The 23137-nt window shown below is 35.7% G+C and overlaps 2 protein-coding genes across 2 annotated transcripts; both read left to right on the top strand.

Moving 5' to 3' along the window:
• Positions 1-241: 241 nt before the first annotated feature.
• Positions 242-6903, top strand: LOC140014333 (phosphoglycolate phosphatase 1A, chloroplastic-like). Its single transcript, XM_072065030.1, has 11 exons — positions 242-614; positions 1286-1353; positions 1528-1620; positions 1690-1761; positions 2983-3054; positions 4312-4371; positions 4547-4599; positions 4923-5020; positions 5821-5920; positions 6336-6439; positions 6528-6903. Exons 1-11 carry the CDS (start codon positions 347-349, stop codon positions 6632-6634), a joined length of 1095 nt encoding a protein of 364 aa, XP_071921131.1. The 5' UTR covers positions 242-346; the 3' UTR covers positions 6635-6903.
• Positions 6904-11160: 4257 nt separating this feature from the next.
• LOC113707831 (CMP-sialic acid transporter 4) lies at positions 11161-22722 on the top strand. The gene is made up of 15 exons (XM_027230163.2): positions 11161-11787; positions 12784-12900; positions 14228-14284; positions 14687-14764; positions 15389-15433; positions 16401-16460; positions 16680-16802; positions 17172-17249; positions 17847-17916; positions 18850-18957; positions 20297-20430; positions 20636-20715; positions 21711-21759; positions 21853-21914; positions 22398-22722. Exons 1-14 carry the CDS (start codon positions 11611-11613, stop codon positions 21901-21903), a joined length of 1227 nt encoding a protein of 408 aa, XP_027085964.1. The 5' UTR covers positions 11161-11610; the 3' UTR covers positions 21904-21914; positions 22398-22722.
• The last annotated feature ends 415 nt before the right edge of the window (positions 22723-23137 follow it).

The raw sequence follows: 23137 nt of genomic DNA on the forward strand, positions 1-23137 counted from the left end.
TGAACCGGGAAAAAAAAATCTTTCAAACTAAAAATGTACTAACAAAAAAGAAAAGAAGAAGAAGAGGAAGGAAAGAAAAAGAAAAAAGTCAAAGATTACGTGGTTCCTTGCTTACAATTCCCAAACATATACATATATGCTAGTAGTTTCTCCCATGCTACAAACTTCTCAACCTACCATTTTCTTAAATTGGATAAACCAAGAACCATCCACTCAATTTGCCACATCAGTACCCAACAACTAATGACCTCAAGTCCAACGAACCCCCTCCCCGTAATCAGGACACTTTCCAGCCAGCACGCCTTCGAACGATAATAACTGATCGAAAACAGAGAAACACAAGACAATGCTCAGCAGCAGCAGCAGCTGTAGAGTAGCAGCAGTTTCTTCTTCAACTGCTCTTTTTTCAAGCTCTAAACACCTGCTCTGCAAGAATTTCACGTACATTCCAAACCCATTATACAACAATTCTTTGAGGCCCATTAGATGGAATCATAGGAATTCAAGAATGGAGAACTCTACTTCAAGACTGGTCACTCGGGCCTCTGCACAACCCCTCAAGAATCCCGATGAACTCATTGATTCTGTTGAAACCTTCATCTTTGATTGTGACGGTATCATCTTTACAGATGCTTTATCATCTCATTTTATGTATTTTTGCTGCTTCTGGTAAGAAAGTTGATGGTCAATTCTTTTCCGGATTGTAAATGGGATTCGAGACCTCTTTACTGTTCATCAATTTGTAATGGGCTCTGATCAAGCCAAATTTTTATCTTTTCTTGATGGTGAATTCAGTTGTCCTCAATTCATTGGCGTGTCACTGCTTTTAGTTGTCTGAATTAGTCAAAATTTTGTTGTATGATGAAATAATTGGAATTTGGACTGCTATTTCGTTTAAAGAATGAGATACACGCACAAATCAGTTTTTTTTTTCTTTTGCTAGAACGAATAAGGGCATAAACTGTACCTATTTGTCGCTTTAATTACAGCAAAAAATGTTACTTCTGTTTGTGTTTTACTTGATTAACATTACATCTAGTAGAGTGAAGGGGTGGAAAGGTTATCTGTATTTTCACAGATTAGTAGTTGAATGAAGAAGCGGACTCCGAAAACTACATCTTCTTTTATGAATGAACCTGCACTGTGAAAGTTTTCGAAATAGAGATGAATTTGCTGGAATGTTTCACATGAAGTATGAGAATGAGTGACCGATTAAAGGCATTCATTTTGTTGTAGGAGGGTGGTCCTTACGGTTCAAGAAATGCTTACTGTTTGAATTTTGTAGGTGTTATCTGGAAGGGGGATAAATTGATTGATGGGGTCCCAGAGACTCTTGACCTGTTTCGCTCAAAGGTTTGTATTATTCGATTTTGTTTCTTTACTGTTATGTAGCCTTGTGATGAAAGTGTCAGTCAAACAGCACTTAATTTCTTTTACAGTTATCTAATTAGTTTTTAGGATGAAATGCAAGTCCATGTTCTTTTTTGTCATGGGTTGAGAACCATTTTCATGTCCTGCTTTTTTCAGGGAAAGAGATTGGTCTTTGTTACCAATAACTCAACGAAGTCTAGAAAACAATATGGTAAAAAGTTTGAAACTCTTGGTCTGAGTGTCAGTGAGGTTAGTCTTCTCTTCTCTTTCTGAATTCTGGCAATTGTGGCATCCACACTCAGAGCAAGCACTTCTCAGGAGGAGATTTTTGCATCATCTTTTGCTGCTGCTGCTTACTTGAATTCGATTGAATTCCCAAAAGACAAAAAGGTATGCAGCAAGCATCATTCTATTACTCAATGGATAATACTGGTATAATACTGGTTCATTTCTGCAATGATGATGCTGTCTTTTCTGCATCTAAAGAGTATGACAACATCGTCTTTTAAGGGAATTTCTTGATCAATGCCCAGCATGCAAGAAGTTCGAAAATGCACACTGCAGTTATTATGTTAGTGTTTTTTTGAAAACCAGAAAATAATTCAAGAAGAAGCCACCACAAGTTAATTGCATACAAAAGAGAATCTATGTATAGTCTGGTCAAGATGACCAAAACAAGTGTCCAGGGGCCATATCAGCTAAGAACAAGAAAAGATCAGCAGATCACAATAAGACTCGTACAAATTTAGAGGTCTCTTTCTCCTAGCACAATGGGAAGAGTGCTCAAGGATGGTTTTTTCTTATGCAGTTGATTCGTAATACTGCTAATTGGTTGACATTATTGATGTAGGAATACCTGGAATAAAGCTTATAGGAGTGGTGTTACATGACCAAGCCCAATATCAAAATGTTTTGCTCAAAAATAGACCAGTATCACCTTTTGATGCCTTTGACCAAAGGAGCTTGTTCATCAGTTGATCTGGGGTGGGGGTGTGGGAAGTAGCCTCTACTTCGCAAAAGAATGTGTGGAGAGAAAAAGAAATGGCTAACAGCCAATCTGGTCCATTATCTGGATTCACGTGCGCTCTCTTGCTAATATTTTTATCTAAAAGTTGATTTTTTTTTATAAGTAATTTAGTAAGAGGCAGTTCCTATAGCATCCTTATATTCCACAGTAGCTATTCATGTTTCTGTCTGTTTGTCCATCACCTGTAGCAATATGATATGCTTTTTATCCCCAAAATCTCAAGGTGGATAACAGGAATGTCTAACCATTCACTTTGTTGAATTGTAGCGTTGGTCTTTACTTAAACAATTACATATCACGATCTCCTGGAAGAACAACAAAGAAATTAAGTTCTGTAACTTATGAAGAACTTGCTTGTATCTTAAGAACACTAGCCTTATGTTTTATGATCTGGTAGTCTTTTTCTGTGATAGCTTGGTTTCCTGGTATTCATTAGCCTTCACATTTATGGATATCACCAGCTTCAGTGGAACTTCTAGAATAAGTTCATTGTTGTTGTGAAATCCAATCTGGGTTTTTCTTTTGTCATGCAAAGCTGTTATTGTCATGGAATCTTTAATGACCTTTTGTTGCATATTTTCAAGGTATATGTTATAGGTGAAGATGGAATCTTAAAAGAGCTTGAGTTAGCTGGGATTCAGTATCTTGGAGGCCCGGTATGTGTATTTTCCATGATTAGATGGCCTCGCAAACTTCTCAAAGTCTCAGTAATCTGTACAGAGTTTAGAAGATTGTGTTATCTTTTACCCTATTCTTTTTAACAGTTAGGTAAATGGAGGTTTAGTTGTACTCTCAAAATTGATATTGCATGTTATATGCTAAAAGTCAGAGATTGGGTAGAGCTATGTAGATTTAATTCTAAAATGCTTCTGTTTGTTAAGACATTTTAGGTTCTGTAAAAATCATTTCCCGAATCATGTTCTGAAAAGTTGTGTATATGTAGGTAGAAAAGAAATTTATCAGTAGAAAGAACAAGAAGAACTAAATAGAGGGTTAGAAGTGCTCAAAGAGAAAAAGGCAAGTGCAGCACAACTGCTTTCTTCTTCCTTTGCAGTCCTTCTTCAGTAATGAACCTGAAGCCTGCAGGGAAATGGAATACTGGTTTAGTTTTTTTATGAATATGGAACATTTGGTACCCAATTTCTGCCCTGAGAAGTCACTTATTGGTATCTATTTTGCTTATAATACACAACCACTCCTGGGTCCATTTCGAAGTAGGCATTTTGACAGCTTGAAATGCTTTAGATGGGTCAGAGAATATGCAGCCTGAAACAGTTGAGGGTTTTCTGTGATTGAAGTTGCTTGATAATTTGACTGTAGCCTAACATTATACAATGCGTAACTAAATCAAGGCAAAGTCATCAAGAGTCAATCATGAGAATCAAAGCATGAAACTCAAGAATTGAAAAGCTTGAATTTCACCCCTACTTTCCAATATTTCCTCAATTGTCATCAAATGATTGTGTGAAGGCATATGACTCCATCTAGTTATGTCAATGACATTGCTGAGGTCATTTCAATCACCAAGTCATTTTCTTTATTTTTCAAACCACAAATACATATTTGGACCTTAGCTTAAGAGAAGCTTGTACAAGTATGCCTTTGAATTCTTAGAGAGCAGTTTGTGCAGTTACATGAAATCTAAAGGCCGGTTTTGCACTGTAAAGTAATAATATTCTCTCCAAAGAGTGATGAATCTGTTAGATTCTGCTGTCCATGAAATACCTGACTAGTGTTTTCCTGCTATATCAGAAGATAATTGCAGCGATTATAACCATTAGTTGCTCAAGTTTTTCATGTTTGATTTTCTCTTTCAAATGTTTACATCTCATAGTTTATAAGAACAAAAACGATCTACTCTGTAGCTTGAAGTTCCCATCCATGCTTATTTTGGATCTTTTGTGTTTCCTCAGGAAGATGGTGAAAAAAAGATAGAGCTCAAGCCCGGGTTCATGATGGAGCATGACAAGGATGTATAGTCCTACTTTCTCCTCCTTAGCCAAAAAAAAGTTTCTGCTTTTAGTGTTACCATTTATACCATGTGTATTAGTATTCAGCTTAATGTTAGCCAAAGAGTTTCTGTATAATTTCATGTTGGGATATTTCCCGTTCCCTTTTACATTAAAGATGTTTTATCTTTTCGTTCAGGTTGGGGCAGTCGTCGTTGGATTTGATCGCTATTTCAACTATTACAAAGTTCAGTAAGTTCTTTAAATTTTGCGGCTTTCTCTTCATTGTTTAGCATTTCTCATCAGTTTAGTAAATTAGAACTTGAATGAAACTCTTTCCTTCTCCCCTCTCACCCTCAAATATGAACACTTCAGCCACTCCTACAGATAAAAACTCTAGACATGCAGAGAAAACCATTAAAATATACACAGACTTGGACAAATTGAAGCAAGAGATTAAAATATACGCAGACTCAGACAAATTGAAGCAAGAGAGAAGTCTATCTTTGATTCGGGTATCTATTCTTTTCTAATATATGCTGATTGTCCTATAACTGATCACCACTCAAATGAAGGTACGCAACCCTATGTATACGTGAAAACCCAGGATGTCTGTTCATTGCCACCAACCGTGATGCTGTCACTCATCTAACAGATGCTCAGGAATGGGCAGGTTTACTTCTTTCTGACTGAATGATTTTTCTTCTCTTTCGTATCCATATTTACTACTTGAAGATAATTTAAGTCAATACTGTGCAGAATAACCATGGAGCATCAAATTGATGCTCTAGGGAATGAAACAGTTTCCACCTTTAACTAAAGCTTGAAATTGCAAAATTCTGTCGTCAAGATGTGTCTTTTTTGGGGGTAAAGTGGCTATTCTTGTGGAGTCTCAAAACTCTATCAACTTCTGATGCATGAACTTAGTCAAACGCTAAGTAGGCACTGTGATTTGTATCTGGCTGGAAAAGCTTTCCTTAACATTCATGTGTTATCTGTGAAAGATTTGTACAAGCTTTTGGCCAAAAATTTGTTGTCCTGATCTTATTCCATTTATCTAAAAGCCACTTAATAAGATAGGCTAACTAATTTTTAAAATACCTTGCTAACAGATCTGAAGGACTGATAGTATGACATCAAGTAAATTTTTTTTGACACACCTGACTAAATTAAATGAAGAATGAGAAAATATGGGATCTCTTATACGCCAAACATGCACGTGCATAAGAAAAAAATATAAAAGCACATATATAGTTTTGAGTCACAAGCCTGTGGAATGTCTTAAAAGAATTTATGTGACAAATCGCATTGTAGAATCTTGAGGAATTTGAAGAGGAATTATGCTGTGCAAATCTATCCTGTTAATCAGTATTATGTGGCCATTAACAACATCATTATTCTTGGTAACCTAGCATCATTACACTACAAACATATATCATGCCAAAGTTTTGATACATCCTCTCTTGCATTCAGGTGGCGGTTCAATGGTCGGAGCCATCTGGGGTTCTACTAAGCGCGAGCCCCTTGTCGTTGGGAAGCCTTCCACATTCATGATGGACTACTTGGCAAAGAAGTATGTGGCTAAACCCTGGTTTCACTCTCTGCTGTATGGCAAATTACATTATATCTAATCATTTGACCAACTGAATTATGCCAAACCCTCTCCTGATTACTAACCTTTTTTCTTATCATCCTTCAGTTTTCTCTCTTCGTCTTTTATGTGGTTTATGGTTTGGGGGGAAAATGCCTAGGTGGATTATGCTCTCATTCTTTCTCCATCCTTTTTTGTTTTGTCTATCGTCCTTCTGGTTATGATTGTAGAGTGGTAATTGACAGCTGCCAGTATCCTTGATGAATGCATTTGCATCTCCTGTATATGTAGAAATCGAGCTGCATTATAAACCACCCAACTGAATAATTTGATAGCATAGATTATTCAGCTGATTCGTCTGTTAGAGAAGAATTAACTCGAACTCAAACATCCATAGGTTCGGCATCCTGAAGTCCCAGATATGCATGGTTGGTGACAGATTGGATACTGACATCCTTTTCGGGCAAAATGGTGGGTGCAAAACTCTTCTAGTCCTCTCAGGTAACCACATGCAGTTAGAAATCCATTCTGAAGTAACAGAGTTCCACGAGTTTTACCTGACTTTAATGACATTTATTCTGCGTATTAGGTGTGACAACTTTGCCAATGCTCCAAGATCCAAAGAATTCCGTACAGCCAGATTTTTACACCAACAAGATTTCAGATTTTCTATCCCTCAAAGCTGCAGCTGTATAACCAACAAGATGTTTTGCGTTCTTGAACAGCCCATCTCATTCTTTAATGTCAAACTTTGGCATTTTCACTTTTCAAGTATATCCCATTTGTTTACCCCTTTCTGTTTGTGGAGGGCAGGAAACAAAAGTGGGCAACCACAGCAGGAATGTAGATCTCATTAGTGTAGTTAGTGAACAAAGAATTACAAATAGATACAGTTGTGCCAATTCTTGTTGTGTTTCCTAGTATTTTGGGATAATTTCAGAAACCTCTCCTGAGATTTTTGATAATTTCACTTGGCTCCCCTAAGGTTTTAAAAATTACACCTACCCCCTTGTCCATTTAAAATGATAATACTAACCTTAATATTTTAATAAAACTCTCTTGTTGCCATGTTTATGCAAATGATGGATTTTATAATTTTTTTGTTCCTTTTCCCTTCTCATTCATTTCTCTTATATTTGATTAGAAGCATAGAAGAATTATCAATGTTATCCTTAATATCTATCCAAATCAAACGTTAAACTAGGAATTTTTTTGATAATTTTTAACATCATCCGTTTTTTTTTTTGTTACTTCTTTTTTGTATCAAAATCAAGAATAAATCAACAATAATGACAAACAAATGGCCCAAAATCACTACCAAACTATAGCAGTTCTATTACTAAGCCGGTCTCATAAACTTTTATTAAAAAAAGTAGTCCACAAACTTTAAAAAAAAAAAAAAAAAAAAAAGATAACGCTTTATTCTCTATTATGCCCCAGTAAAGTTCTAACACACAATGCTAATTAAGAATTGTTAGTTACATTCATCCTTGACAATGCTGATCCCCTAATATCGTCCAAAAGAAATATTCTGTTTGCTGCCCTTCTTCGCCAATGCAGCTGCATTTGTCTCTGGAAGGCAATTTGATGTGAGTTTGCATATGCCTTTGTGTCCTCCTGCATATGCCATTATCATCAATTGTTAACTTGTGTTGGCAACGACGCTTTCGGTTGACCTCAAGCCACAGGTCTGTGATGAGATTGTTTAACCATACAAGTAGAGTTTACATCAAACTAAGCTATCCCGATTCCCGACCACAAAAATCGTCCAACCAACAACAAAAGAAAGTAGAGGACCACGTCACCAACTTGTTACCTTGCAGCACTAATTATTTATTAGTTGATGCTTCTCTCGAAGAGTATGCCAAAAACGTGTGCCTTCTGCATCAATTTAGTCAAAAACATGATGATTTCAAACGAAACACACACCCAACAAAGGCAAAACAGTCCCGACGGGTTGCTCGGGTGGTCGTGTAACTCTCTTTAGGATGAGACGGCCTGGATTCGACGTAATTTTCTGAGGATCAGTGGGACCCATTCTCCTCGAAATTGGGGGACTAGTCGGGTGTAGGTCCAGATACCTCCAATTGAAAAAAAAAAAAAACAAAGGTAAAACAGCAATATTACAGTGATTTGAGATCGTTATTACCTGTTTTTTTTTATTCTTTTCTCAGATTGTGTTCTAAGGGAACCAACAAAAAAAAAAAAGATTGTGTTTTAAGGGCACCGACTTATTCGAAAGAAAAGAGAAAATAAACTTCTTATAAGAGTACCCTCAAAAAAAAAAAAAAAAACCCCCCTTCATATAAGAATAAAAATAAGAGTTGCATATTTTTTGTCGGCAACGGTCTAACGATGATCAACCCGTCACATTTCTTTGATGTTTGAGACAAAGAGTGACAACCGACAAATAGTTTTCCTGCAGAATTATTGAGTAGGAAGCCTAATTGACATTCTATTGTTTGGTAGTTTTACTCAAAATAGAAATTTCATATCCCATCTGGATTGCTATCTTTTAGTGTTTTTGTAAAAAAAATATATATATATATTATAACAATTTGATGTATGTGATATAAAAAAAAAGTGATTAAAAAATGTGTTCAGAAAAAAATATAATTTTCTTTTAAAAGAATTGCAATCCAAACAAGGAAAATGAGGGAATTGAGGTTACTTTTTTTTTTATTTAAAAAAAGTTCCTTTTTTTATTGTCTTACTGTGTAATAGAGTATTTTAAAATTACATAAATTATTCTTGTAATAGAGAAAGACATTAGTGGCTTGTCAATTAATAATTTATGAATTTAGAATAAACTTATGTGAGTTCAACCTTTCTAAATTTTGAAATTGAAAATTGCATTAAAAAAAAAGTTATTGGAGACGAGTAAAACCCAATATTATCAAAATACCCTTCCTTTAGGGGCAAAAGTTACTTTTCCTTTCCCCACATCTTTCTTATTCCAAACTCTAAACCTAACCGATTGGATAACTCTCCAATATGCTATCTAAAGTTACCGAAATTATTCAAATTGGCATCTAAAATATATTACATTCCAATCATCATCTTACCTATATTACTATGAGTTTGAATAATAACTTTTATTCATAAACTACTTTAGGCCCCCTTTGGATTGCATTTTTCTGGAGGATTTTTTGTAGAAAAATTGCTGTAGCAATCTGATATATGTGAGGTGAAAAGGTGATAAAAAAAATGTGTTCACGGAAAATGTAGCAACTTTTCTGAAGAAAATCGCAATCCAAAATTTGGAGAAAAGAAAACATGAGTTCACATGATGAATCAAGAAACCCAGAAATTTTCATTGTTGCCCTGCCTTTAGTGACAACTTTCAGTTAATTATCCTAATCTTACTCAAATTGCCATTTGGTATTTATGTTAACAAGATAAGTAACATAAAGTTGAGTAAATGCCCTCCTCGGCAGAGGGAAATATAAATAAAACACGAAAATCCCACATCTCGAGTCCTTAACCCTCAGCTCTCAAGTACAAATTTTCACCCGTCAAAACGCAAACAAAGCACAATGCGAAATACATGTACTTATCTAGTTTTTTTTATACTTTGTGACTATATATGTGTTTGGTTTTAAAAAAAAATTCTAAGAGAAAATTTGTCAATCGTCATCACATTTAAAGTTAGCTATAAATTACAGCATATCACAGTTAATGCTGACAAATGCAATTCAAAGACTTTTCAAGAAATTAGCTTAATTAAGGATAAGGATTAGATTAGAAAGCAAACCTTTTGGCTCTAGGGATGGCAACGGGGCGGGGGACCCCTCCCCCATCCCCCGCCCCACTGCCTATAAACTCCCCCTGCCCCCCGCCCCATCCCCGTCCCCTGCTCCCCTGCCCCGTCCCCGCCCCGCCCCGCTTCCCCCGTGGGTGTCCCTGTGAGGCTAATAAAAATTTGTTATATAATTTTATTATTATTAAATTTTAACAAATAATCAAGTACTAAAATATCAACATATCATCAAATTATTATTCATTGTAATTTTACAATTGAAACTTATCAAAACAATCAAATAAAAATTATTTAAATACAATCCAACATGATGAAATAAATATAACTAAAGTAATCAAGTTTTCACTTTTTGCACAAATACAATCGCTAATTCATTATTGTGCTTGTGCTTTTTTTAAGAAAAAAATGTTATTGTATTAAGTGTAATTAGGGATTTAGTATAAATGTATTAGTAAATTTAGTATAACCAATTAATAATTTGTTAGTACACATATATAATTATTAGTATGATTAATAATATCAATTATATTATATATACTAATAGACATTATATAATACATATAACTAATAATATCATTATCATAAGTTTGTAACTAATTAAATTAAATTATATATATATAATTATATACATATATATTTTATTTATTTATTTTTTTAAAGCGAGTAGCGGGGCGAGGGTACACTCCCCCGCCCCCGCCCCCGCCCCAACCCCCTCCCCATTAGCCCCCGCAGGGCAGGTGCCAGCAGTCACCCGCCCCCATTGCCATCCCTATTTGGCTCCCTTAATTAAGAATTTAGTGATTAGGGTTGAAAAATGAATTAAATTATTTGATACTCAAATCGAATTCGATTTGGTAAGAACACGTTTAAATTTGTTTAGTAACTAATCAAGTCAAATTTGAACAACGTTTTATATTTGATAACATTCAAATTGATAAAGAGCTTGTTGAAAAAAAAAACCAAACTTGAACAAAATTTTAAGGTCATTAAAATAATCAAACAAATGTGAACACAAGGGCGTTTGCCTTGATTAGATTTATTTACACCTCTATCAATGATTATATTGAAACAACAAATATTTGAGTGGTAAAAAATGTATGAATGAATTAGTCTGTGGCCACCGGAGTTTTTAGGTTTTGATTGAGAAGTTCAATGAATATATTTACCCTTAGATTTTGACATGAAAATTGCACGTGTTTTGTTTATTTCGTAAATTAATAGTAAAATTCGACGAAATGACTACGAGTATACTAATTAGTTAGTTGAGTAGCTGGATTGTGATAAAAAATGGTTTGATACGTAATTTGCACGTGTTTGGTTTATTTTACAAATTAAGAGCAAAATTCGACGAAGCGACGTAGTTTGATCATAAAAAGTAGATGCAAACAATAGATGAATAGGCATCAAATTTTTTTAATTAACCGTAGTTGAGTTAACATTTCCCATTTTCCCTGCTGGCTCAGCTGCCGAGTCCAAATCCCTCCAGTATCTGAACTCTAAAGTCTTCGCCCCTGTGGGAAGAAAAATTAAGGCGGAAGGCGCGTAGTGTAGAGGCAGCGACGTTACAACAGCAACACACAGATTTCAGATCCAAACCTTCTCTAAAACCAAAAATATACCAACGCACACACACACACACACACACACAAGCTCTCTCTCTCTCTCTCTCTCTATCTCTTTCTTTCTCTCTCTTGCGGCACTTGAATTCAATTCTCAGTCCAATTGAATTCTAGTTTATCAGATCCAATCATCAGCTCAATTTACATTCCTCCTCCTGCGTTGATCTCTCTTTATCCATATCTACAGATTTATCAGCTGATTTTCTTCCATCCACACCTGATTTTCTTTGTGTGTGTGTGTGTGTGTGTGTATATAGAGATTTTTTTAGTTAGATTATTTTTTTCAGTTTTAAATGAAGACGAATATGAATGGAATGGTGGAATGCAGCGTCTGCCATTCCAAATTGGTGTCTCCGAGCGCTAAAACAGTGTCTAAGGCGTACGATCGCCACCGGAATGATATTTCGCTGAAAACTCGCGCCTTTAACATCTTCCTAGTTGGTGGCGATTGCGTTTTAGTCGGCTTACAGGTGATTTTTTCTCTTTAATTAGTCAGGTGATTTTTTGGCTGATCACTCATTTTTTTCAGCTGAAATTTTAGCTGGTTTGGTGTGCTCATCTGGAGAAATGGAAGAATTTATGATGATTACTTTGATAGTTGCGATGTTATAAATCTTGCTGTTCTTTATTACTAGTTCTACTGCAAATTGAGGTATACTGATGCCTGACTTGATCACCGGAGTTAGAATTTCTAATTAAAATTCCGAAAAATATTGATTTTACGAGGTAATATTTATCCAATAGAATGTTATTGAGGTTTATTAAGAGGCAAACAAAAGGAATGCTTTTATTTATTTATTTTATATTAACATAATTATTTATAGGAACATGCTGTGTTCTGGGGCAGACGTGTTACAGTTTCATTACAAGCGTTATTTTTATTTTTTGGCTGACATACATTACTAACTATGGGTATGCTACTCAAATCTCTGGAATAATTGTGCGCTTATGAAGTAATGTTAGATTTATGCTGAATGCAATTGGAAGTATCTTTTTCGTTACGTAATTTGGCTCTGTAATCCCTGGTAATGTTAATCTAGATACCCAAGTCAGAGAGATTATAACACGAAAAATGCTTCTTATGATTATAGAAAATGTACTATATATCTACCTATCTCTTTGATATACTTGTTAGAAAGAAGAAACTGAAATTAGTGCAAGGCTTTCTAAAGTATTAGACATGCAGACCTTGTGGAAGGTTTTGATAAGGAAGTATGCCTTTTTGTTTGTGTCTTGTAGGATGAAAGGTAGACTTTTCTTTCTGAATGGATCTCCCATCTAATCTAATCACAGATATTTACATTTATTGCCATTTTGAGAATTTGCTTAACCCTGCACAGTTCAAGCCTCAATACTTGCATTTTGTTTGTGACTGGAGATTGTGGCTTTAATTTAGTCAAATTGGCATCATAGCTATCAGTTAAGACAGCAGAAGATATTTTATTTATTTTTCCCCTCTTTTGCAGCCTATATTGGTGTATATGTCAAAAGTCGATGGGAGTTTCAAGTTCAGTCCAATTAGCGTGAACTTCCTGACTGAGGTTACAAAAGTCGTCTTTGCAGTTCTCATGCTCTGTTTTCAGGTGGCTTAGTTTTTAGCATTTGGAGTATTATGTGCAATGTCTTCTGTTGTACCTGCATGCATATACATGTTTTTGGCGCATATTTGTTAAGACAGGATACCCTTTTTTAACTGAGGAGAAAAGAATTGGGATTCTTGCAGCAGAAAAGTTTGTGTACTTGTTTTCTGACCATGGAAGGATTGCGTAACAAGAAAAAGTCAAATGTCCACGTCCAACAAATAATGTGATTCTGTTTGCAAGCTAAAAGTACTAAATCTTTAATCTTTATGGCAGTGCAGCAAAGTACTCAACCCCCTCTCAAAAAAAGAAAAGAAAAGAAAAATGGACACTGGAATGTGTAAGTGATATCATACTGTTATTGCAACGCTAAGAGAAATTTAGTTGCAGTAGAGCCGCAAAGTGCTGATTTATACAAGGACAAGCATGATGATGGTTTCTGCCCGCATAAGAAACATGAATTGATGCTAATAAGATATGTACACATGTTAAGCTTTGTGAATGCATAAGTAGGGAGATATCTGTCTGACTGTCAGAAGTATCTGTGAAATATATTGATATCAAGATTCTGAATTTCTCTTTGCAAGTGACTTTTAGGAAGATGTTTGGCAAATGTCCGATAATTTTGCCTTTCTTACTTATCTGGACTTGGTTTAATCTACAAATAGAGACTCTCGAACTTTCCACAAAAAAAAAAAAAAAATTGAGGAGCTTTCCAGGAAATTATCTCCTGGTTTGCAGAAAAAAGTGTCATGGGTTCAAGTACTTAAATTCATAGAAAGGGGCACTAAGTTGCCCTTGGAATGATGGCAAAAGAGGGAAAGGAAAAGTTTGTGGCTGCTTAGGTCAGAGTTAGACCATATGAAAAGGCCTATAAGGCCTGTGAACTAAACCACAAGTCATGCAGTACAAAATTGACAGATACTGCAATTCCTGACTCCAAGAAGAAACTAATTGCTGCTGCTTATGTTTGTGACACTCCACACTAGTTTGAGTTTGAAGTTATCAAACTACAGTAGAAAGTTACATTTTTCTTCTTTATCGTAAAATTCCATATTCAGGTTAAAAATTTTAGTTCTGAAGAAATTTCACTTTAATTGAACTAAAAAACTAGTCGTTTGGTATCCAGTATGATGGTTTATGCATGTGAAGATTTCTTTTACTCTATAATTCTGCATACAAAGGACAGTAATATATCCTAGAAATATTTTTGTGGTTGTGGAAGCATTATCTAGCTTGTATTTAACATTAAGTTGGTGGAAAGTTGTTTTAGAGCATTTTCACTGGTAAATGCTCAGAGTCACCATATGTTATCCGTCTATTTTTGCAGGCACGGCATCAAAAAGTGGGAGAGAAACCCCTGCTCTCTGTCTCTATATTTTTCCGGGTAAGAGTTTCTGGTGCTTAATATGGTTGTAGTTCTTGAGTGTTTAATCAGATTTTAGCTTGCACAAGAATTTACTAGAGGGCACCTTTTAAAAACATTAGAAATTCTTTATTGTTGAAACTTGTTACCCTTTTAGTTTGGAACAAAATGCAAACTGGAATAAGTAGCCATTGTTGGGAAAGGTGTAATTCCTGACAAACGCTTTATTGAAATTTCTCAACTGATAATGAAAGGTGTCAACTCTTTGTTCCCAGTTACAGGGACTTGTGATGAACTTTTGTCCATTATTCCTACTTGGTTGGCTTCTTTCATGGCTATTTGTCATTGATTAGATTGTTCGCTATGGCATTTTAAGAGATTGTAATGATTAATGTTCGTTTTGTTTCCTTTTGCTGCCATCAGGCTGCTCGTAATAATATGCTTCTGGCTGTTCCTGCTCTGCTTTATGCTATAAACAACTATCTGAAGTTTACCATGCAGGTAAAACCTCAACTTTCACTTTCGTTTTCTTATCTGCATTTAGTTGGGAAGGTCATTTTTCATTGCTTATGGATTAGTACTGTTTTCAATTGTTGCAGTGTTATTCTTGAATTTTGACTTAGTAGTGTTATTCCACTGTTGGAGTTTTATTTTTATGGCTTAGTAATCTTTTGTTCATTTTAGATGTATTGTAGCCCTCTAGCAGGTTGGTTGACTGGATGGGGGGTTTTTTTTTTGGGTGGGGGTGTGCGCTTGGAACTTGAATTTGGGTGATGAATGTGTTAAAACGCCCACCAGACAGCCCAACCATATATGTGTATGGCTGTGAGTTGTGACTTCATAGGCTACAGCACTTATGAGTGTTTTAAGGTGTTTTGGAGCACTTTTATTATGTAAATGTGGGTTGGGCCAGGGAAGGTGCTTTGTGTATACAAGATGGATGAGCGTGGCTCTGCCATTTTTGTGAAAGAGAAGCACTTGAATGTCACGTGACTTGCCATAAATTGGGCCTACACGCACACACATTTATGTATCTGTACACTTATCAGAGTTTGAAATGTTTGATGTCATCATGTTGAATCTGTGACAATCAGACAGTCCTAATGCATGGTTTTCTGCTTGCAGCTATATTTCACTCCTGCAACAGTTAAGATGCTGAGTAACCTGAAGGTATTTACTGGTTAAGTTTTAGTGGTAAAAGCTGGACTTCTATATTTCATGTAGCAATGTTCCGTTTTCATCCATTCTTGTCCTGCTTCTGATGCTTGACTCCATTTCTCTGCATTACAATTTCCGGCCTGCATTAGGTGTATGTTCTGAATTGCATAATTTAGGTTCAAGAAGTAACTCCTGATGTAAGATGGTGTGCACGCCAGCAGATGGTACTGTAGTTGGAAAAAAAGTCCATGTTGAATCTATTGAAGTGGATATAGGCTGCGACTCAACTAAGGCACATAATTTTCTGCTCTTTGGTTCCTATGGAGCGATTTTGATGCTTTGACAGCACTCTTGCATCAAGCAAAATTATCAAATGATCAACTTGTGCTCTTTGGGTTGACATTTTTAACCTCTTAATGAGCCAAAATCATGCCTTGAAGCCCAAAAAATGCTGGAAAATCCTATTTTGCTTCATTTGCACCTCCAAGTATCCTCCTGTGCAAAAATTTCATTCTGTTTATCATGTCCTACTTTGGGAATCGGAGCTTCTTTTTTCAAGGGCTTCTTGAAACCAGTTGAGAAAGATTCAGATATTGACCAATTCATCTCTACTGGAAATCTCAAGCCAATGATTTCTGTTCCGCACTAATCCTGCATATTTGTGGAGCTTTAAGAATATGGTCATTATGTCTTTCTGATTGGTGGTGCCTGAAGAATATTACCAAAAATTTACCCTCCAGTTGCGTCTTGACACTATTACTGTTAACTAAGTTGTCAAATAGTTCATGGAACTCTTCGAGACATTTTCTGAAGGCCCTTTCACGGAAGAATGAATACATGCTAAAGAATATGCCTGGGTTTCTTAAAAGAAATGGCTGTTCCATGACTAATTCTATGCCAGCATTATTGACTTATGGCTTCCATAATTTTTTCTAGATTTTGTTTTATTGTCTTTAAAATTTGTATTGTACCTTTGCAGGTTTTGGTTATCGCAGTTTTGTTAAAGATAATAATGAGACGTCGCTTTTCCATAATTCAGGTTTGTAATTTGTATTTTTAAATAATTTAGTGGGCATTCTATCAATTGAAATTTCATTAAGCAAACATGCATATCTGTTCTACTGTTTCTTCTTCTTATTCTTCTTTTCCCTCCTTTTCCCTCCTTTTCTTCGGGGAGTTGTTATGAGCCTTTAATGTCTGGATGGTTGATTATAAAATCTGTTCTCTGTATGTGATTGTGCCTTTTCGTTTGCTTCAGTGGGAGGCTCTTGCACTGTTGCTTATTGGAATTTCAGTCAATCAGCTGCGCTCTCTACCAGAGGGTTCTAGTGCTATGGGTCTTCCAGTGGCAACAGCTGCTTATTTATACACATTAATTTTTGTAAGTCCTTTGGAAATAATTTGCTATTTGATTCCTTGAATTGCTTTTTCCTTGTCTGCTTTTATTGTGCTCAGTTTCTGGGTGACTTGAAGTTGCTTCGATCCTCCCATTTTGGTGTATAAAGCTCATTAAGTGGTGAAATGTTATCAGACTACTCGCTAAATAATACTTGCACTCATTCTTATTTTACACTCACAGCTTTACTGCTATAAGTGACTGCCATGTTAAGAACGGACTGTATTTACTAGATAGAACTACATAGCAATGTTAGGTACTAGACGCCTTTTATGTATTGTGTATAAATTTATTTATTTATTTTGGGGTAAGGCACCATGAAGTTAGTTGCCAACACTATAATCTATATTTCAGGTAACTGTTCCTTCATTGGCTTCAGTCTACAATGAGTATGCTTTGAAGAGCCAATTTGAGACTAGCATTTATCTTCAGGTGAGTTTTAACTGTTTGCAGTTAATTAATCCAAAGTCTGACTTCTTCCTTGGATTCTTAGTACATGAAATTGCCTGCCCTAAGACCTTGCCCACTTCAGCCCCTAGCAGTCCCCAAACAGAAATTAATTCACAGAAGGCCTGATATTTATGTGTGCATATATGTATGTATATGTGCATTTACATGTCTCTATGTACGTATGCAAGCATATGTATGTTTATAAATGTGGACAAAGACAGAGAGGCACAGAGAGGACATCAACCAAATTGGATGATTGTTTGTAAGGTAAAGCATGGATTTGCATGAGAATATCTGCTTACCAGTAGTGAAATGAAATGCAGAAGTACTTTAACTGTAGTTGTGGTTAAGCTAATTAATAGTTGGTCTTCTTCCTTTGGCTTTGAGCACATTCCTAGATTTATCTTTCTATTTTGATTTTCAGCCCAGTTGATTTGTCTTACTCCTGGATAATGATGAGATTTACACTGTTTTACTTGGTATTCAGATATTTGTTTCTGTTGTATGGGTCTACTGTATGGACCTTGTTATTGTTATCATGTTCCAATTCCTCAATAAATATTTTATGATTGTTTGCAGAATCTATTTCTGTATGGTTATGGTGCAATATTCAACTTTCTTGGAATACTTGGGGCTGCCATTTTCAAAGGTATTAAAACATCATATTTTCCTAGGATGCAGCAGTTCTATCCTGTAAAGATCAATTGTTCGAGGCTGAGTTGTCAAGTTTTGTAACCAGTTATCTTGATATGATTACAAATTAATTGTTTTGCTTTAAATGCTAATTACAGTATTTTGGACTGGTGAGTCATTTATTTTGCTTTGAAGAATTTACTGTACTCAATTTGCTCCTAGTTTTATACCCATACATCCGACATAGATAAAAACAAATGTGCAGAACCTTGGCACTGAAATACTGGGACCTTCATCCCACTTTCACGCTACACTGGTTGAGAGTGGTAGACCGAGATGACAGAATTTTTCTAAAAATGGATAGTTTAGCAGTTATCCATGGAGCAGGATGAGAAACTACAGGACGTCTGAGTTTGTCTGAATAAACTAGAGTATATTCACTCCGAGGAGTCTATGAAGTGCATTATCTACTTTTTGCAAGTTGTGTTTCCAGAGACATTCTCAGTGGTCAATATAACATGTATCGTTGGATTGAATGGTCACCGGAAATCATGCCTTTTTTCATTGTTTAGTACTTCCTACCAAATGTTTGCATGATGTCAGATCAGAGGCTGTATGCTTATAGGTATGGTCAAAACATGGAATCTTAAAGCATAGTAAAGTTTGAGAGGAGAGGATATAGGTGGCAACCACTGCCAGATGTCGGTTCATACTTATTACAGGCTGTCATGAAGTTCTATCAAACTTTCCAGGCTTTAAAAAATGACTATTTGAGTTGAATATGTGGTTGTGTTTTATGAATCTGAACGCTCACGTGGTTTTTTTGCTTTTAATAGTCATTCTATATTTGTCATAGCAAATATGTATTATTTCTTGAAAATGATTGGAAAAGTTTTTCTTTTCTCCTTACTGTGCTTCTGACTAATCCTTCTACTTAACTGTACTTTAGGACCTGATAACTTGGATATCTTGCGGGGACATTCAAAGGCAACTATTTTTTTAATATGCAACAATGCAGCTCAAGGGATCTTATCCTCATTTTTCTTCAAATATGCAGGTATCTATCATTTCTTAAATATTAATCAAGTTCCGTATTAAAGGTCCTGTCTAGTAGTTAATATGCAAATAGGTTTGTGGATTGGTAGAACTTACAGACAATTTTGTGCTCCGTTTCTTGCGCTGTCTTTTCCAACAAATTCTTTTGCCTTCTTGTGTTTTGTGGACCTCTTTATCTTTTGTGCATTTTGAAAGAATAGGTAAGAATGGAACAGCCCATGTTTGGGTCACTGATGGAACTTAATGTAGTAGATTAGTTAAACATGAATGACCAGTTATAAAGGGATTAATCCTCGAAGGGTTGTAGAGTTTATCTAGATCCTTTTCTTTGTTGCTTTAAGATACGTTGTTCAGGGGATGTCACCCAAACTGCTTTAAACCCAAAATATGATGACCTCATTTATGTTTGTTGATTTATCTTTCCAAGTGTTTCTCGCATTTGTTCCTGGGCATCAAGTGTCCTGCTGTGCATGTTTTAAAGTTTGTCTCATCATGATATGCAAAATCTAAAATTGATGTACATTTTGTACTAGCTGCTTTCACAGTTATGCATGTGCTCCTTTGCTCCTGTACATACATTTTTCCCCTTTACATACATTAACAAACTGTACCTGTCTGTCTCATTATCCACATATCATAGTTCATCCTACGACACTTATTTTATCATCCATACTGAAAGAAATTCGAACTGTTTTCATTGTATGTTTTGGCTTTGATCTTTCCTTCTTTTATTATTCATTTTAACATGAAATTTGTTGTGCTGAGTTTAACAAAAACTTCCTGTTTATTTCGTTTTTGGTTGTGTTTCTTTTGTTGGTTTCACCTGAAACTTGAGTGCTTGTTGAAATGTATTTGCTAATGAGAAATTTTGGTAGGGACGAAATATATGGTTTAGATAATTTACACTGCCTGAGATGGTAGGTGAAGCTGTTTTTAATCAAGTTGAAAATTGGACGAAGTTAATCTCAGTCACTATGTTAGGAAAATCTTCTCTCCTAAGGAAGTCAAAGTGAGGAAACTTTCAGGAGCACAAGTCGGGATCGTCGGAACCTGAATACTGCTTCAATTTTCTTGGTACATACTTGGCAGATATCTGAAATCCAAATTCGGATGTGTCTGAAACCAATCTGTTGGCAATGGGTTATTTTAATTAGGCATATGGCAGATTTCAACTGGTTGTTACATGATGCTGACTTATGTCTAAGTACGCAGTAAAATACATCATTGCTCAAAATAGGAAATGTTATGTTACTGACTATAGTGCTGCCATAAACAGCTGTATACCATTCTTGTGTTCACCACGTGCAAGGCCTTGATTTGGATTGTCTTTAATTGTGTAGATACAATTTTGAAGAAGTATTCGTCAACTGTTGCAACAATTTTTACTGGGATTGCATCTGCAGCATTGTTTGGTCATACTTTGACAATAAACTTCATCTTAGGAATCTCCATTGTATTTATCTCCATGCATCAGGTAACTCAGCAGAAGGCAATACAATTAGCTTTATATTCTCTCAATGGATTTCTTACTTTTTTTTTTCCTCTTATTTTCATGTTTGATAATCTAAATCCCTTTTATCATCTATTCTACTTTATTATGTTGAACTGCTTGAGGTTGAAGAATATATGATCTAATGTCTCTCTTGTAAATTCGTCTTACATTATTATTCTATTTCCAGTTTTTTTCACCCCTTTCAAAGGTCAAGGATGAAGTACAGAATGGTGGTATGGAAATGATGAAAACTCAACATAACTTTAGGTATGAGATTATCATTATTTTTCGCCTTGGGAAGCATATGATGAGTATTCTTGTTTAATAAACTCTTAAGCTCTGGAAAATGCTATTACATGTTATCTCTTGGTTAGATACACAAGGAACTGTGGTAAAAACTAGGTTTCTGTGGCCTACACTCCTCTTTAAACAAAGGCAGTTCTTTACTGTTTCGGTGTAATGTCATTAGTAGTCTTTCTACATAAATTAGTGCTTGGGGCTGGATTTTTAGGCTAAGCAAGCCTGGGAATAGATAGGGTACCGGATTGAAAAAGTCAATAGCTATCCAGTTGATTGTGAGCGAAAGTAGGGCACAAAAGCAATAGTGGTCCTCATGATGAAAGCGAGACATTCGCCTTTGTAAGAAACCTTTATATCTATGAGACATCAGTAAGGCTAACAGTATTGTTCTTCATCCATTCCGATTCATTCTGTAGAACAAGTAACTTTTGAAAAGTTACACTTTTTTGCAGGCTTGATTTCAGTTATCGGCTTCCATAGATACACCTTTCATGAGTATATATGTGGTGTTGGTGGATTGGACATTTGCCTCAGTGATTGTCTAAGAAGATTTTGACAAGTTTTGTGCTTTGTGCTGCTAAACTTCTCGGTAGATATGGGAGGAAATGCAAAAATGAAAATGCTGAAGTTCCATGTTGCACACAGGTCTTTAGATTACCATGAGATAATTGGATTGACCTTTTACCTGTAAAGTTAGATGGATCTGAAATAAAGGATATGCCAGAATGTATTACAAGATTATAATAACTCGAGTCTAACCATAACTTTCTTGAAAATAAAAACAGCTAAGTCAATGGCAGAATCACACTGGATAGGAAACTGACATTTCAGAATGTCCATGTCATCTTTTCTTAACCGGTTGCTCCTTTTGGTAGACATGCTTTATGCGCTGATGACATGGCTGTATGTTTCTGTTGTTTCTTTACTATTTTAGAAAATGGTTTGACACGTAATGTTTCCAGGTCTAAGGATGCATCCTTTGTGGACATGGCAGCTGGGGCTCATGACGAGGTAAGACTCCACTACTGCATGCTTAGAATTTACGTATATATATGGATTCACTTATTACATGCACATGTGATTTCTCTCTTATCAATTTTACAGGCTAGCCATCGAGTGGAACATGATGAAAGAACCCCTCTCCTTCCACTATAGAGTACTTATAGGTAATACATCTTAACTGTCTCAAATAAGACAGCATTGAACATATCTATCATTTTATCTGGCTGCCATAGGCCTACACACTACATTATGTTTCAGTTAATAAATTGCTTCAATTTAAGTTAAAAAATTGAATTTTTTTTTCTCTGAGAAAGAAAGTTGTTTATGGTCACTGAGAGCCCTCAGGAGAAACACCGTGATTATTGTATGCCAAATCATGCGCTGTTATGTGCACTCCAACTTGGATATTGAGCTGCAGCTTTGCTGCTTTCATCATTGCTTGCCCTACTACTTTCCCTCGTTCGACAAATCAATCTGCTGGGGTACTAACAGTAGTGAAGGCATTATATGTATACTTTCTTTTTTGTTTTCTAAAGAAAATATCAATGGAAGTGTCACTTTTGTTACGCAAAGCTGCTGCCCTTCCCAGAAGGCATTCGTACTTTTGAATGAATGGAACTACATGTTTCTGTTTTCTTGTGCCTCAGGAATACTACTGGGAGCAACATTCATTGGTTGTTGACACTAGAGTTGAGAATTGGACCGGTCAATAGATTTTAGTACAAAGACAACAGGGATTTTCTCTTCTTCCCTTTGGAAAGCTGCTAGGATTCTGTTCCGTGAGAGTCCGCCCAGTTGTGCAGCATCAAAGCACACTGAAATATACATACAAGGATGGATGTCTTGATTCCATGGTAATGTGCCCGGATCGTTTTATTAGTAAAAACACTGCTGTGACTCATCTGTACAAGGGACAGTCAAATTGTTATCAACATGCATTCCTTCAATTTTATTACGAGTATCATTTACAAATTTTGTGTCCTTTAGGCAGCTGAACCAATTGATGTACATCTGATCTGATGAGAAATGCTACTGCGAATGTCCTCATATCACGCAAACTGTCATATTGATACATGATTAGATTTCAATTAGCACAATGGACGAAATCTAATATTACTTGGTGGATCCCATATTTGCTATATTTTGCATCTCTCTCTCTCTTTGTTAAAATTAAACCAAAAAAAAAAAAATCGATCGTTTTTTGTTAAATTCCTCATTGTTGCTCAAAAGTGTAGCGAACTCGTGATTAAAAGAAAATGTACGTGATAGCACGCTTTTAAAGCCTCGATTCTTAGAGGCGTGGCTAAATAAACTTCAATGGTATGTGAGTTATGATAAAAATAATTCTAAAGCCTAAGTGATAAAACTACATTGAAGTACACATGCT

The sequence above is a fragment of the Coffea arabica genome, chromosome 9c (assembly GCF_036785885.1).
Source record: "Coffea arabica cultivar ET-39 chromosome 9c, Coffea Arabica ET-39 HiFi, whole genome shotgun sequence".
Taxonomy (NCBI): domain Eukaryota; kingdom Viridiplantae; phylum Streptophyta; class Magnoliopsida; order Gentianales; family Rubiaceae; genus Coffea; species Coffea arabica.

Coding starts and splice junctions, on each gene's coding strand:
- LOC140014333 (XM_072065030.1), top strand. CDS start 347: ATGCTCAGCAGCAGCAGCAGCTGTAGAGTAGCAGCAGTTTCTTCTTCA. Junction 615..1,285: donor CTTCATCTTTGATTGTGACG/GTATCATCTTTA, acceptor TGAATTTTGTAG/GTGTTATCTGGAAGGGGGAT. Junction 4,372..4,546: donor TGATGGAGCATGACAAGGAT/GTATAGTCCTAC, acceptor CTTTTCGTTCAG/GTTGGGGCAGTCGTCGTTGG.
- LOC113707831 (XM_027230163.2), top strand. CDS start 11,611: ATGAAGACGAATATGAATGGAATGGTGGAATGCAGCGTCTGCCATTCC. Junction 12,901..14,227: donor TTCTCATGCTCTGTTTTCAG/GTGGCTTAGTTT, acceptor CTATTTTTGCAG/GCACGGCATCAAAAAGTGGG. Junction 17,917..18,849: donor TGGGGCTGCCATTTTCAAAG/GTATTAAAACAT, acceptor ACTGTACTTTAG/GACCTGATAACTTGGATATC.